The sequence below is a fragment of the Passer montanus genome, unplaced genomic scaffold (genome assembly GCF_014805655.1).
Source record: "Passer montanus isolate IOZ18808 unplaced genomic scaffold, ASM1480565v1 scaffold11, whole genome shotgun sequence".
NCBI classification, from domain to species: Eukaryota; Metazoa; Chordata; class Aves; order Passeriformes; family Passeridae; genus Passer; species Passer montanus.
The window spans coordinates 21110769-21127507 of NW_024357613.1; the positions used below are offsets into that span (position 1 = coordinate 21110769).

The window sequence follows — 16739 nt, forward strand, 5'->3', positions numbered from 1 at the left end:
TTCCTGCCCCTTTCCCTGTTACAATCAAATTAATCACACTTTAGGTAGGACCAGGATACTTAGGAGAGATGGTGATCCAGACATTTGATCTATTTGGGGATAATGCAAGCACATTACTTTTCGTAGCTCCCTTTTTCCGCTTTTTCCACAGGTTTATACCCATTTTAAAATCTGCTCTGACCACTACAATATAAGTTATATCAATGTCATATGTAAAGGTAAACACTGGGTTCTTTCCTGTTTAAACATCCAAATATGTGTTTTTCCTTTTGAACACTGTTCTGAAAGTTTGGTCCAAATTATGTCCTGAAATTCATTTAAAAGCTGCTTATTTTCACATTTCAATCCTCACACTCATAAGAATTGCCAGTGTTCTGTGTTTTAGGACAATAAATTTCCTTTATAAATACAAATACTTTTAATATGACCATGAATATACTTAATTGTAAGTACTGAAATACATTTTTTCAACTTTGAAGGACACGTATGGTAAATGATGTCACACAATGTAGTATGTCTTGTATTATAATCTACTAAATCTGCCTAAGAGCAGTATTATGAAGGTATTCTCTCCAATTTTGCTCTAAAACATAAGAAAAAGAATTCTGTGATATATTTAAAGATCAAAAAAGCATTCACTTTTGAGACTTCCATCATCAAAAGTAGTGGAAGTACTACAAGGTGAATGCAGCAGGTGGTGGTGCTCCGTTGCCATGTTCTGTGTCATTCATGCATGTTGTTTGGTTGTATATTTTATTGCTGGTTACAGAACACATCTGAGAGTGACAATGATGAAGTTGATGGCAACAATATATGTGGTTTCAGAAAGAAAAAGGGAATCAAAGGTCCTACAAAATGTGTTCCTACTTTAGAAAATGAGAAGATGGAGCTGTCCCACACCTCAAAAATGCCAGATCCTTTTCCTCTTAAAGGAACCACTGGTTGCTCAGAGCTGCCGTCAGAGCAATCTCTCCAAAACGCCACTGCCTTTCCTTCAGCACAAAAGGATGAAGGAGGTCAGGACAATTCCAATTCTGGCAGCGATGGTAAAGAAGACAGGTGTGGAGAAACACGAGGAACCCAGGAACATGCTGATACTGAGAAAAGAATATTGGGAAAAATGCATGAGGAAACAGATACAGCAGCTCAGATGAAGCTGCCCACAGGTGCGCAGGCTGTGAGGGGTGCAGAGAAAGGCGACTGCATGGAGGCAGTGCGGAGGGACAAACACAGTGAGCAGGCAGGGGGTAAGCCAGAAGAACGGGGTGGGATGGAAGAAAACATTGTCAAGTTTCATGTGACAAAGATGGGCTCCCTGGGAAGTGCTACATCCATACCAGGGAGCCGAACTGGCGAGTCCTTCAAGGGGGCACGTGGCATTTCTAAACGAAGTCTACAAGAGTTGAAAAACCTGCTGAGTGAAGGTCATCTGCCTTCTCATGGGCCCAATTTCTGTGGCAAGACAGGCAGCACTTTTGCTCAGAAAAATCTGAAACCCTGGGAGAAAGCAGCTGACAAGCAGGGCTGGCCCTTTGAGACTTTTAGTCCCCATTTTGGAGACAAAAAGCAAAAATATCTCAGCTTCCACAAGGAGGGAGTGGGCCAGCAAAGCCAAACTGTCCTGGTCCTCAGCTCTGCCGGCTCTGATCAGCAGCAACCAGTGGGAAGCAATGTGGATCACCTTATTCTGGGACTTCCAGCAGCTCCTACACCTGCAAACAGCACAGCTCCTGAGGTGCAGTTTGACTCCTCCACAGGCCTTGACGGTAAGGATACTTAAACATCACCTGCTCTCCCCTTAAAGAAAATGCTCCTGTTGTTTTGTGGTATTTTGCCAAACTGCAAATTTAAGTCAGAGCTAGTGCAAGAGAGAACTGATACCTGTGGTTTCTGTGTGATCAGGATGGATTGGATATTGTTCTCTATATTTATGCTGCTTTTTATTATTTTTTTTTTTTAAAGCAAGGTATTTATAAAGCCCAACCACCTGCCAAAAACTTTCATGCACAAGTGGTCATGTCTTTTTCACTAAAACAGAAATATTTCCTCATTTAAACTGAGTGCAGGCAGTATTTCCCAAAATTCTGCTACATACCGCAAAGCTCTGATGGCATCTGCTCTTCTTGGAGTTTCCTTTTTTAAAAAAACATTTCCAGCAGTAGAAATTGTTCTCATGTAGGAATGGTGTTTTCAGTTATTTGTCTTGTGAGAGGACTGGAATGCAAAAACATCTCTTGTAAATTATAGGGGAAGAAAAGCAAATGAGGCAGAGAGAACTTCCACTAATTTTCATGCTGTTCAGTAAGTCCATTTTGGAAGTGTTTTTAGAGACAATTAATTTCTACTAATAGTCTGTGATTTCTTTGTAAAAGCTTCTGGGCTAGCTGGATCAACAAACTGAAAAGCATTATTAGCTGTGATAATGTAATGGGTTTGAACAGTTTGTTGTTCTGTTTCCAGGAAGAACAAAAACACCAGTTTGTCAGTTGTATGAATATGAGTTTAATACATTTCCATGAGCATCAGTCCAAGATCATATTATCAGCTTTCCAGGACAGATATCTTGCCTTTTGACTTATCTTGCTAATACAAGAAATATGCATCTCTTAATTGATAAAATACTTTATCCAATATTAACTATGTAAGAAAATATAATAATAGTAATTAAATATTTACAATAATACTAATTTATCCTGTTGTTTTTCAAGTGTCCTGACAGATGGATAGAAACCATGCTATAGATATTCTGAAAACAGACCATTTGAACATGTCAATTGTTATTAGATGCAGCAGGATTTCTTGGTAGACATTTTGTACTAACCAGTTTGAACAAGTCTGAAAAAGAAATCCATGACCAGTATCAGTGTTTACTCAAGGCACTGCATGGGAAATACAAAGCTTTGAAAAGATAATTCACACTTGAACCACTCTCTATTCATGTCTATTAGAATAAAAAATTTAGAGGATTATTTCTCAGCCTATCCTTGATGCTGTTCCCTTTCCAGACTACATTGTTTTTCACACTGTTAAAGGCTAGCAAAATTCAATATTAAAATTTTAACACTACTGTGTTCTCATTGTCTGCAAAATCAGCAAGTGTATTTTAAAACATAGCACCACTTACAAGGCAGAGGGAACTGATGATCTTAATTGTAGATTCCACAGGGAGATTTCAACCCAGTTGTCACCGCTCACCATGAAGTAGCTAATCCAGGCTTTTTACCTAGTCAGTAAAGAGAGGCATTTTGTCTTCAAAGAGGTATTAGAGGTGGATGAAAAATTGATCTCTGAAGGTGGGTGTATATTTCCACTCAGTGGGGAAGAAGCCCCACTGTGACTAGTTTAGGTCATTTGTCTAGCTCTGAGATGCCTAAAGCTACCTGGGATTAATCCTGCCCTGTATGACTGGAGGTAGTAACGGCTGCAAGAGACCAACAGGTGAGAACTAACTATGGGAGGAGCTGGGAGAAAACTGTTTTGTCTCATCAGAAAGTATTCAATAGCAAACATTTTGGAATCTGATGAGGTTTGAATTCCATTTGGCTTTGACCAAACAAGTTGTAGGCCTCATTGTGCATTTCAACTAGTAAACAGAATGCACAGAAATAGTTCCTGCTTAATAAGAACTGTATGCGTTCAAAATTTAATTTTCATTGAATACATTCAGTAACTTAAGAAAAAGTGTTTCAGATAAATTTCTGCACTGTCTAATGAACCTTTGCCTAAAGAGTATTTTGTTGCTCCCTGTGGTAATTTATTGATTAATAAGATAAAGTTCTAAATAGTTTCATTTTTTTGGCTAAAACATTATGTTAAATATTTCAGTTACCAAAGTAACTGAAGTCTTGGATCTAAAGATGTCTTGACTTTGAGTAGATCTGAAATACAATCTCCAATGATTTGCAAGTTTTCAAATCCTTGAACTTGCTCAAATCAGAAGACTTCTTCCCAAATGTTTGGAAGAATTACAAGAGGTTATATTTCAGATCCATTCAGTGTTGAGATATGGCCAAAACAGGAATATACTTTACTGTTATAAAAGTACACAGTTAAGGGACAATCACTAGAAATCTGCAGTAGAAAGGTTAAAACATGTAGCTGAGCATCAGTGATTCAGAGTACATCAGAGGATTTATATACAGTCATTTTAGTCACATGGCTAACATCTCTCTAAAATAATAAATACATATATTTTTTCCAAAATTCTGATATGCATTTTGTCCATTTCTTGTCATATCTTTTGTGAAATAAGTACTTGGGTGTGGGAAGAAATAATAGAAAAAAGCAGACATGTCAGATACTTGGGTTAGTAAGAAAAATGTTGAACAATGTCAGAGAAACTGGAACTGAAAGTAAAGCTAAAACAGGAAGGAAGGAAGGAAGGAAGGAAGGAAGGAAGGAAGGAAGGAAGGAAGGAAGACATGCAGCTTACTAAGTGAATATACTGACAGCATGAACCTGAATTTAGGAATTTTATTTGCCAAGTGTCTGTATCTGATAATGATGTGAATTCTGCAAATTGGTGTGTAGTCATCAATTACCAGGTGCATCTTTAGCTGCTCAATGCCTTCATTCTTGTGAGAAAAAGACTGATGATTCCAAACAGTAAAGGATAAGAATAACAGTAAAAGATGTATGTAATATTAAATAACCATTCATGGTGTGCACATGCACACAGGATGTGTGCTATAGGTATTGTGTGTATAGCACATCAGGCAGGTGTGTATTGACCTATCTGAACTGAAATCCTGTCACATGCTGCTCTGCATGCTACTAAATTAGAATGTTAATACTGTAGCAGCCAGAGAGGAGGCCAGAAGAAATAACTTTATTCAAGCAATATGAAGCACACAAGGATCATGATACCCCAGAGTCCTGGTGTATCATCCCCTCTGACACAGGGGAATGTGGTCTCCCAGAGCCAGGGAATGCAGGTGGCCTCAGCAGCCACACACACTGTGTGTGGGCAGAAGGACCAACTGAGCCTGGTGACATCACACAGGCTGAGGAGAAATTGCTCTTCTGGACCTTAGGAAACTACATGACCCCCAGGTAGCTGTAGGTGAACAAAGCACTGGAATAAGTCTCTCACCTGAGGCTTCAAATTTGTTTTGCGTGTCTTGGTCGGTAGCCAGGATAAAAAATGTTTTAAAATCTATTCAGTGCAGACTGCAGAGCTGGGCATCCAGAACGGCTCCCAAGGCAGGTCCTCTCAACAGGACTCATATTCCCGAGTATATGACAAGTATAAGGCCATGTAAACATGACCAACATGAGACCAAGAACTGCTTAAGAGGAAACTGAAGAAAGAAAATATGTTTCAGCTATGACTGCGGGCACCAGTGGCTACCTAGAGACTGCTGAAATTTCAAGTGTACAAGAAAGTCTGAATGGTTCAAGAATCACATGCTGACCCCAAACACTAAGTTCCTTTGTTAACTTGGCTTTTTAAAGGAAAACATTTCAAGAAGATACTAGCAGGCTGTATTTCATATTTAGAAGTGGATTTCATCAATCCTACAAGAAATCTTTTTTTCTACTACAGTATTAACCTCATATTCTTACTCTTGGCTTGTTCAAAGCTCTTATTTTTAATAATGAGGCACTAACAAATGATGCTACCTCACATTTAGGGCCAGAATTATGAATCCTTCAGCAAAGAAATAGCATAGTCTTTTCTCTCCATTGACATAGGAAAATGTGCTCACAAACTCTGAATCAAATTTCACTGTTCTCTGTGCTCACCAGGAGGAGACGTGTCTGCCCCCATTGATTCTGCTCAGTAAATCCAGTCAGTCACAAGGAAATAGAAATGGAGGCTCTTTGGGAGCTGTAGGTGGACAATCAGGGGATATAAGTGGTCACTTCATAGTCACTGCCTCTGCTGTAATTCCTGCAGCATAACAATGTCTTACTTTGGGACTTAGGACTGTCTTTTTCACTTGGTACTTTTTTCTGCTTCGTGTTTTACACAATCTGTGCCATCAGCTCTCCTAAAGTGAAGAATCAAAGATATACTGTTCCTCCATGTTTTTCCCTCATGTCTTACCTGTGTTTCAACAACATTTTTCTCTCCTTTTTTATGTTTTGAGCGGAGTTGGAGCATAGCAGGGCTGAAGCTCAGCTCCTTTCTAAACTCTCTTGGTTACCCTTATTTTCTGTTGAAAAAAAAAATTGGTATTTTTCTTTATTTTTATTTACGAACTAAGCTGTATACAACTGACTATTATTTTTTTTACCTAACAATCTCTAAGAACAAACCAAAGCAACCAAAAACTCTTTAGTCCATTATCTTTCATACTAATAGATGAAATCTTTCTCCTCTGTGACTCTGTATGATTTCCCATTTTTCCTCTTTATATAAAAGAAAAATACTCAGACAGGACTTCCATCCAGTCATTCTGATCTATTTTATCCTCTTTCAGCTGAGATTCAACTCATCTGTCTCTGGTATTTGTTGTAAGCTAGTCATGGCATATCTGTGTGAGAAAGAGGTGTATTCTGACAGTAATTCTTCCCACACACTGGAGATGTTTGCTTTCTTTACAGTAATAGTTAAATCTGCAAAAATTGTTAGATTGGACCTAGTGTAAGGGAAATGCATTCTTTGCTTGTTATGGCTGCCTCTCCTTCTACAACATGTTAATGAAAAGTTTAGTCCTTACCTTCAATACTGTAGAAAGTCTCTTCCCTAGTTAACCTTGCTTCCCCTTAGGCATAGTGCTGTCTCATTCTGGAAGTGTTCAAGGCCGGGTTGGATAGAGATTTGAACAACCTGGGCTAGTGGAAGGTGTCCTTGCCCATGGCATAGGCACTGGAACTAGATGATCTCTAAGGTTTCTTTCAACCCAAAATGTTCTATGATTCTCCTGATTTTTTTAAATTAGGACAAATATTTTTAGACCAGTAGGGACCTCCCAGTTTGCAACAGTGTACGCCTCGGTTCATGCAACTTTGCTCAGTGATTCCTCCATAAATCCAAATTTTATTTTTAATTTTGAAGAAAGATAGTCCAGTGTAGTTGAATCTTATTTAGGATTATCAGTTAGGTAATTCCATTGTATATAACATAACTTATATTACTTTCACAAACCCGCATATTTTGCTTTCAAATCCTCTAATTTTGTACACAACTGTGATGATTTTCTCATTCACTGCAATTATTATATAAAATATCATGGAATGTACAAAAATATAAGTTATTTATTTTATCTTTCACTTATTGAGAGATAGAAATATACTTTGCATTTCACTCTTGAAGATGTATCTTCTCTCAGAAGCTACATCATCTTGTTGTCATACAGTTTAGAAAGAATAACCCATGGCTGATTGAAGCTATAAGTGTCTCTAAATTAGCTATAGAACTCAAGGAAATACTGAGCCTCTCCATGGTCATGCCAGTTAAAAGCCTGCTTTGCAATTAATTAAAAAAGAAAGCAGACTGTCATGTGACAAAGAAATTATTGGAAAAAAATGAATTTAAAGTTTCACTGTCAAACTGATTGGGGAAATATTTTTACTGTGTTGTATCCTTTGAGAGTTTCTAGTAGGCTAACAGGCTCCCCTGTTAAGAGTCTCACAGGTGAGTTAAAATACAACGTAGGAAACAACTTTTTATGTGCTTTACTGCAGAAATCTAATCAGCAAATGGTTTTGGTGAAACCTTTTTTAGGTGACGAAGAACTGGAAATTGTGTATTTTTTCAACCTAAGGTGCTTCTGATCACTGTTTACATCAGTAGAGCATTCAAGTGCAACTCAGGTTTACTTACCATGTCAAAAAACCAGATGAGAATAGAAAAGTAGGGATAAGAATTATATCAGCTATAGGAAAAGCTGTCATATAAGGTTTGAGAAACAAATGTGGTTTTGAAGGCAAAAGTGAGAACAGTAAATAACATGCTGTGTAAAAAAAGTAAACTGGCTGTTGCTAACTATACAAATCAGAGTACTGTAAGGAAGAGCAGACATGTTTAAACTGGTTCTGTCAGTAATTTCCATAGGATTTAGAAGAGTGTAGTTGTGTGATTACCCTGTGGGACTCATTTCTAGTGAGTGCCATCAACACAATGCATCTGTTTTTGTAAAAGGGGTCAAATATGGATCTTCAGAGCATCTTGTGTTAGATTTCTAACATAGTAGCCTCTTCTAGAACTGAGAAACTGTTTGGTTGAGTTGTGGTGTGGTTTAATGCCCTTCAACAAGTTGAAAACGAGAGATTGATCTGCGATGTGCACTTTCTTCAGTTTTGGCACTTTTCTGTTGCTGAAAAGGGAAAGCTGATGTCAACTATTTGCTGTAGCTGCTCTTAGCAATCTGGATGATTTAAATATTAATAACCTAAGAATGGCACCTCTCTTCTGCTACTACTACTACTACTACTACTACTACTAATAATATTGGTAATATTTTTTAATTTTGTGCAATTAATATGTTTTAAATATGTGAAGATAGTTTGTATTTGTAGATATGTTGGACTAATTACAGTAGAAACAGGAATATTACCAATTGTTTCACAGTGGTAACTTAAATGGGAAATGCAGGCAGAACAAACAAGCATTAGGTTCTCTCGTGTCCTCCCAAACTGATGTAGATATTTAATGACTTGCTTAAAGAAAGATGGCCAGTTTGGATTTTTTATTTGATTTTTAAAACGAAAATATGAACAAAAATTTGAGCATCTCATTGAACTTACATGTTTCTTTAACAAGATTTAGTGAAACTAACAGGAAGCCACCCTTATTTCTAGGCACTCAGAAACCTAGATAAAAAGTTACACTTGTGAACAGAATCCTCCCTTAGAAGAAAGTAAAACTTTTAGTCTGCGATTCTAAATCAGCTAGGCCTGTCAAATATGTATTATCTACTTTACCTCTAGTAAATAATGCTCTGGATAATGACTATATGAACTGAGTAAAGACAGAGTACTCAGTTCCCTACTATACTTTTCCAAACTTTAACAATTGTTGGTATCATGGATATAGTTTGACAGAGATTTATTTGGTGGCTACCAAGAAAATGTATTTTGGGTCCTGTACAGTAGAAAAGTGAGCAGTTAGTAGTTATTCACTAATTATTACTTAAGAAACAAATCCCCTTTCATATTTCCAAAATCAATCAGAGGTGACATTTTTACCTATCTTACAATTTACAGAACCATTACTTCAATGAGAAAGCTTATTTGAAAATTATATAAAAGATGATCTCTAAAAAATGTGTGAAAGCTGCATGACTGTTTCTGTTGTTTCTAAAAGATTTTGGAAAAAGGCTCTTGTAGATGAATAAGTGCTTTTGACTAGCAGGGTGTCTATATGAGTATATAGATTAATTCTAGACTAATACTAGACCCACATATACAATTTATTCTCATAATTTAAAAATTTGTATCTTTGATTGTAAAAGTCTAACTGCAGAAGACAAATTCTTGCTCCTTTAGTTATTAATTTTTTCTTTCTTACCTTTCCTTAGAAAAATTGTATGCTTATAAATTTTCTGTTAATGTTTGTTCATGTATGGAATTATGTATTTATTTCAATAACTTTAGGTCAAAGACACACATATATAAAATTTGGAAAATCATCTGCCATTGGCAGATGTTTAAATTAAGTATATTTGTTGCTGTACTTTTAAAATTAATTTATGCATCAATAATATGACATACTTGTGTTTTTCTTAGATACTGATTTCTAGAGTCTATATCTCTCAGGAATACTGTTTTAAAGAATAAATTGGATCAGAATTAAAGTTGCGTTTTTTCATTATTCCTACATTTTTACCTGAAAAATATTTGTTCAGTAGATGAAAATTTAACAGACAACATTTCAGGACATTTTAAGAAATACTTGCAAAATTTACATTAAAAGTAGTCTGATGTCAAATGTTGTCAGCCAATCCTTTCTTTGAACAATACAAAGACATAAAAATCTCAGTGTGACAGGTGGTTGGCAGGAAATATTTACCATCTTTGCCAAGGAAATTAAACATGTATAAAATAAGGCATTGAGCACTGCTTTAAAGGTAAAAACCTCAGATTTCTGTCCCTGGAGTAAAAAAAAAAAAAAAAAAAACTTGATATAAACTTTAGGAAGATTTTGGAAATCTTCTAAAGTTCCGTTAAACTATTAAACAGTCACAGTTTATACCTCTTAATAAACTTCTATATATTGGTTGTGTTCATAAAAAAGTCAAATCTGGTAAATGCCAGTAAATCCATACATTGTAAAACAAAATGACAGGATGACTGAAGTGGTATTCAAATAACTTGATGGCATAGGCAAGGCAAGGCCAGTCCTCCCTTCTTGCTCTTGTGTTTTGGCAGCAGCTGCAACAGAGTGAGTGTTACACAAAGCATTTAAACAGCACTTCATTATTTAATACTCATCTTTTAAAAGGCATATTGCCCCTGTGTTTATAGAAGACATTAGGATAAAAGAGCTATTTTCATAAAGAATTTACAGCTGAAACCAGCCAAAGAGAAGGATGTCATGAGGAGAAGTAAATGTGACAAAATTATTTGCTTTCTGTTCAATTTTTCCTCAGTTCTCCTATTTACTTATATTTTGTTCTATGCTTTCAGCTGCCATTCCTCATGAAGCACTGTTATAACTTAACTTTTTCTTACTTGACTACCTAAAGTATCCTCTTTACCATGTAAGCTAGAGAACGCTCCAGTAATACTCAAAGATTCTGAGAAGTTTGTGACTACTGATGAATTTGTGGCCTTCTCAGGGAATACTCTGACAGCCTTGTGCTGGGCCAGCTGGTGAGCCTTCTTACAGCCTTGCCACTGGCCATCCTACTTGCCCCAAGGAGAGGTCAAAAAGCTGTGTTTGTGCCTGCTGGCTGCTGCTAGAGGACATCTGCTCTAGTTTGGGTACTTTGCTACTGGAGAGATTAGGATTGCTCCCAGCAACCTTAAGAGTGCCTCAGCATGAAGCTTTGAACTTCCACTTGAAGGTTGGCAGTGAATGCTTGCGTTGGTGATCTTTCACCATGGATTTGAAATGTCTGCAAAAATTCATCTGTGCACATCCTCAGGAAGAATGGAGGACTTTTCTCCCAGAAATGTGAAAAGAAATATATTTCCCCCCCTTTTTGCCTGTTAATATAAAATTTTACTCTTGGTTTAGTTTAATTTAGGTTTTAGTTTATTGTACCATGTGGAAGTTAATTACTTATGTAGTTTAACTTGAATAAAAACAATGCATAGATACTCCAAAGAAAAGCAGGCTGAGAGATTGAGGTTGGAGAAAGTGCCCATCTCTCTGCTCCATTGTAGAAGTTATACTCAGGTGTTATTGCCTTCATGTCAAGAAGTTTATAGTGCCCTACACTATAAACACAGTTGATGACTCCATAACAGCAAATGTATAAATGCCTAAACTACTCTTAAAAGTCACTGCCTGTGCTGGAGAAGAAAGCAATCCTCCTCAAGAGACCTCAAGAAAGGTTTAGTAGAAGACAAGTGCCTTTTTTATTATGTTTCTGTATCAACACACTTTACAAAGTCATTCAAGAAACAACTCCTGTATTCTATCAGTTTTCAGTGGGAAATAGGTATCCAGTTACTGCTTTTGCTCCTAAAAACCCTCAACAAACCTCATAAATTCCTGGTTTTACCATGTGTTCTCTTCTTAACTTGAAAAAAAAGTTTAAATTACAGGCCATTCCAAAAAAAAAAAAGGAATTTTTTACAGGATGTCAGGGAAAAATACATGCTTATTTGCAAAACTCTTTCATGATCCATACCTTTTTGTCATTTCTGTTTTTACACCCCATGCCACAATTTTCTACTATTGCACTTTTTCAGAGAGCCTTATTCCAGCATTCATTATTTTGTTTGACGTGAACACTCCTCTTCACTTCCAGCATTCAACAGAGACCCTGACGTAAACGGCCTCGGAAACCCAACTCTCCTTTACCTGTTCTCTCATATTGAATTTATTAAGCAGCAGATGGCCAGGGACAACGTGCAGTTTGTCAGATTTGAATCAATAGACCTCCATGGTGTGTCAAGATCAAAGAATGTTCCTTCTCGATTTTTTCAAGTAAGTTTTTGGTTTCCAGTTTTACCTTTATGTGTTTTCATGCCCCCATCCTTAAATTATATTTTTTTTCATACTGAAGGCAACAACTCCAACTTAGAAAAAATTATCTCTTCCCTCCCCTTGCTCATGTTTCCAAAGGATCTAGACTTCTTTCATCGCTGCAATCATTTATTCCTCTTTTCCTCCAAATAGTAATCTAATTCGATAAGGCTAACAATTTCAGTTCTTTGAAGTTCTAATAATCTCTTCCCTCAGAAATATCTTTTCAGATTAAACACATTATTAACATTTTAGATTGCCAAACATCTCTAAATTGCAAACAAGAAAGGAGTAAACACTGAAAGAAATAAAATGACTGAAAATAAAATAATTTTACTTATGAGAAATGTCAAAATTATCAATAAGATAGGAAAATACCACTGAGTCACACAATGATTTAACAGCAATATTTGCTATAGTAATAATTTAGGGAATAAAAACCCAATTAGGAAGCAGAATAAATTAGGTAGCAGTGCTCAAGGAGGGAGAGGTACTACTATGGGGCAGTCACCTTTGACACCTTTTTCAGTGCCAAAGGGACAGCTTAGACATGTTGGAGCAGGGCTCACCAGAGTGTGCAGTTTTGGTTATGGGTGTCACACATTGATACTGTTGACTGCCACCTGCTTAAAAGAAGACAGACTTCATTCATTCATTCATTCATTCATTCATTCATTCATTCATTCATTCATTCATTCATTCATATTAAGAGAAGCCACCATATGCAGTTTCCATATGAAAACGCAAAATTGGCTGTTTTTAGCTCTGAGCTTTCCCCTTTCTGGGTTTGTTCTCTCTCCTCTGCTCACACAAATAACAAATTTTTCCCTTAGAAGAATAAAGGTAAGATGTAAATATGAGCCAAATTTCACTTGATAGAGCTTGGCCTAATTGCAGCTTTCATCAGAAAAATGTTTGATCGTAAGGGAAGTTGTAAAGGTGCTTGATTGAAGGTAGATGATCCTTACTTGGGGTCTTACCTGCATTTCATTTTCATCAGTTGAAATTTTCTGTTCAAATGGAGAAGAAAGTATAATTATTAATTTTTCTCACCTGTAAGTGGTTCCCTGCATTTTGCCCCAAACTTTTTAAGTCTAGAAAGTGTGATTTTTTTCTGTTAAGTGTTGCATCTGAAAAATGGTATTTAAATAGAAGTTACAACCTGAATTGAATTGATATGAGTCTTGTGTGGTCACTTGGGTCTACATAAAAAAAATGGTCAGAGGGTATGGAAGCTAAATAGACTAAATGTAGATAGAAGTCTGACTTGCAAAGTGTGCACCTAACTGGTGATACCCATAATTATATAAACACCATGCAAGAAAACTGTTGAACAATTTTTTGTCTTTTATGGAAATTTACAAATTCATCATTGACATCACAGTTTTCATACCAATCTTGCAGAAAGTTGTTCTGCTTTATAAAGACACAGCAACTGGCTCTTAACCCTTCATGTCAGTGATACTGCATTTTAGTGTTCTTTAATGAAAATATCATTGTTCTACCTGAGAATCTGAATTTTATGTCTTTTACATACATAAAAATACCATTGAGCTCTTTTCTAGTTTGGTAATATGTCATTCTGCTCTGTGTTTAGGAGAAAGCAATTCATGGTATTGCCATGCCCAGAAGTTACCTTGAACTGACGCTGAATCCTAAAGATAATGAATTAGATTACATAAATGCAACCAATTTCAATTGTGACATAATTCTGAACCCTGATTTATCAACGTTTCGAATACTACCCTGGACTGAGCAGACTGCAAGAGTGATATGTGACTCCTTCACCGTGCTGGGCACCCCACTAATGACCTCCCCAAGGCACATTGCCAAGAAACAGCTGAGCCAGCTTCAGGACAGTGGCTTTTCTTTGCAGTCTGCATTCACTTATGAATTTTGTATTTATGGCATTACTGAGGTTGTAAATTCAAAGACAATATCCTTTCCTGCAGCCACGATACTAAATAACCATGACCAGACTTTTATTCAGGAGCTCATTGAAGGAATGTATTACGCTGGTGCCAACATTGAAAGCTTTTCTTCTTCCAGTGGGCCTGGGCAAATGGAGATCACTTTTCATCCAGCGTTTGGTCTGGATGCAGCTGACAGTGCCTTCACATTTAGAACAGGCCTTAAAGAGGTGGCTAAGAAGTATAACTACGTGGCTAGCTTTTTCTCAGAATCAGGATTCTACAATTCAGGGGCTCTATCACACAGCCTGTGGGATCTGAATGGCCAGAAGAATTTGTTTTCTGCTGGTTATGGAGTTGAAGAGCTCTCAGAGGTTGGAATAAACTGGTTGTCGGGTCTCTTGGCACACACAGCAGCTATCAGCTGCTTGATGGCTCCTACCACCAGCTGCCGCAAGTCGTATTCTAAATACAGTAAAGAATCAAAAGAGACTGTAAATGCAAAATGGGCGTATAATGATAACAGCTGTGCCTTTAATGTCAAATGTCATGGTGGAAAAGGCACTTGCATAGAGAATAAGTTAAGTTCTGCTGCAGCAAACCCGTACCTGGTCCTTGCTGCTACTATTGCTGCAGGTCTAGATGGAGTAAAGAGAGGACTCAGGTATGATGATATGCTTGAAGAGGAAAATCACACTGGTGATCTGAAACACTCATCTATCCCTCTGAAACTAGAAGATGCTCTGGTTGCCCTCGAGAAAGACTCGTGCATTAAGGAAGCATTAGGCGAAAGTTTTATCCGATACTTTGTTGCCATGAAACATTATGAGTTAGAAACCGAAGAAATGGATAGTGAAAGGAATAAATGCCTGGGATATTTTATTTAGAAAGAGCAGTCTTCTGCAGTGGTGCTGTGTAAATGCATATAGTGAATGACTCAGATTCTTCAAATTAGTTTTAAATATATTTTAAAAAGTTTTAAAGTGTTGGGATTCCCCCCACCCCTTCCTTTGTATAGCACATGGTAATTATATTTAATTGTCCATATATATTCATGGCAGCACAAAGCTGATATGTTAATAAAATAGCATTAACAAGCTCTTAAAAAACAGGTGGAATTGTTTTGGGCAGGCCTGCTGGAGAAAAGAAGAAAAGAAAAGGTGAAATGGAGAAGAAGAGCAACTGCAACAACAGTAACAGGAGTGTATAAAATGCAGAAAAATGGGGGTAATGGGGAGAGTGATGAGGGGTGGGGTTTAGAACTGTGGAAGGTGAGGAATTTTGTGTTCAGCTTGGTTATGGGATTTGTTCCTGCTTATTCAGTAACTGATGGGTTGCTAAACCAAAAGAACATGAGTTTGATTTAAAACATAAACTATAACAATTAACAATTTAGAGAGAGGGGCAAAAGACTGAGGCTATAGAACCTGTAGAGGCAGGAATTAGTATCTGAATGGACATAAATTAAAAAATCAGGATGGATTATATAATAATCTATACATCATGACTTCTGCTCCTAAATGGAGTTTTCAAGAATTATAGTTAAGAAAGATACTAAAAGAAATCAAATTGTGACTTGAAGAGGGAATCATCCATAAAAAGGCGGCAGTGTCAGGCCACTGTGAAATAAAAAAATGAGCTGGTTTTATTTGTGTTTTGATGGCTAATGGGTTAATTCAGATTTAAATGTCAAATGAGGAAAAATAAAAAAGGCAAGAAAACCAGAGAATTTAGAGCTTAAACTGTACTTTATTGAGAAACTTATCAATTTATCAAGCATGCAGAACATGACTGAGGAGAGGAGCAGAAAAAGTAAGTTGAAACCAGGAAGAAAGATTGAAGATGCAAATTCAGAGACTGAAAAGTCATGGTTAAAATAGAGGGACAAAAGACCCAATCCTAAAATTAGAAATGGCAGCTGGTGTAAAGAAAAATAATTTTTAGTAATAGCAGGAGGTAGGGTTTAGATTTGCTCTTTGTTCTTGTTGCTGATGTCATCCTTTATTATTAAAGATAACATTTGTTTCTTGCACCACCTCTGCATTAAGAATGATTTCTGGTGTTCTTTATCTTGTCACAATATTTTGATCTATGTGTAGGGATTTGTGAGTGAAAGTTTGGTCATCAGTGGAGTAAAAACAAGATTCAGTCAATGCCTCTATCAACTTGCAGAATTAGGAAGGTGTGAACAGGAATGTGCTACTTGCCTACTGATGGATCTGCCATTCTTCCCCTACAAAGTGTTGTAATTGAAATGTAGCACCTGGTATGCTAAAGCTTTTTGTGTGATTCCAAAGAACTCATTTTATACTCAGGTAGCAAGAGAAAATAAATAATCTAAAGAAACATGATAAATTCCCATGTCTCAGTTTATGATTGGTGGGTGATTTTTTTCATTTTGAAAAAAATCTTCTCTTTTGCTGTCCAAGCTCTTCTTCAGGGGCTCTGGAAATCTGTCTTTTCTCTTTCTGGTTACTTACTGTTTTCATAAGCTCTTGGAAGAAGACACACATAAAAATTATTCTCTTGCTCAGAGAGCTTACTTACCATACTTAATATTTAGTCCCAGCAGTCACATATTAAAAGTTATTTGTTGGTGTGGGTAATGAGGCATTTCCTCATTTGTCTCGGATTTATAATTACCTGTCACTGTATACCTTCACTTTAAAAAAATATATAATGGACATCTATAACAGAATTTAATAAACATGAAATTTATTATATATACTACAAATATTATCCAT

At 36.6% G+C, this 16739-nt stretch overlaps 1 protein-coding gene across 2 annotated transcripts in view; it reads left to right on the forward strand.

Annotated features, from left to right (window-relative positions):
- LGSN (lengsin, lens protein with glutamine synthetase domain) overlaps positions 1 to 14882 on the forward strand; it is a 58927-nt gene extending 44045 nt beyond the window's left edge. For both annotated transcript variants that reach the window (XM_039730434.1, XM_039730442.1), the window contains exons 2-4: positions 770 to 1766; positions 11868 to 12046; positions 13683 to 14882. In XM_039730434.1, the coding sequence (XP_039586368.1) occupies positions 770 to 1766; positions 11868 to 12046; positions 13683 to 14882 (2376 nt within the window). The remainder of the gene's footprint in view (positions 1 to 769; positions 1767 to 11867; positions 12047 to 13682) is intronic.
- The last annotated feature ends 1857 nt before the right edge of the window (positions 14883 to 16739 follow it).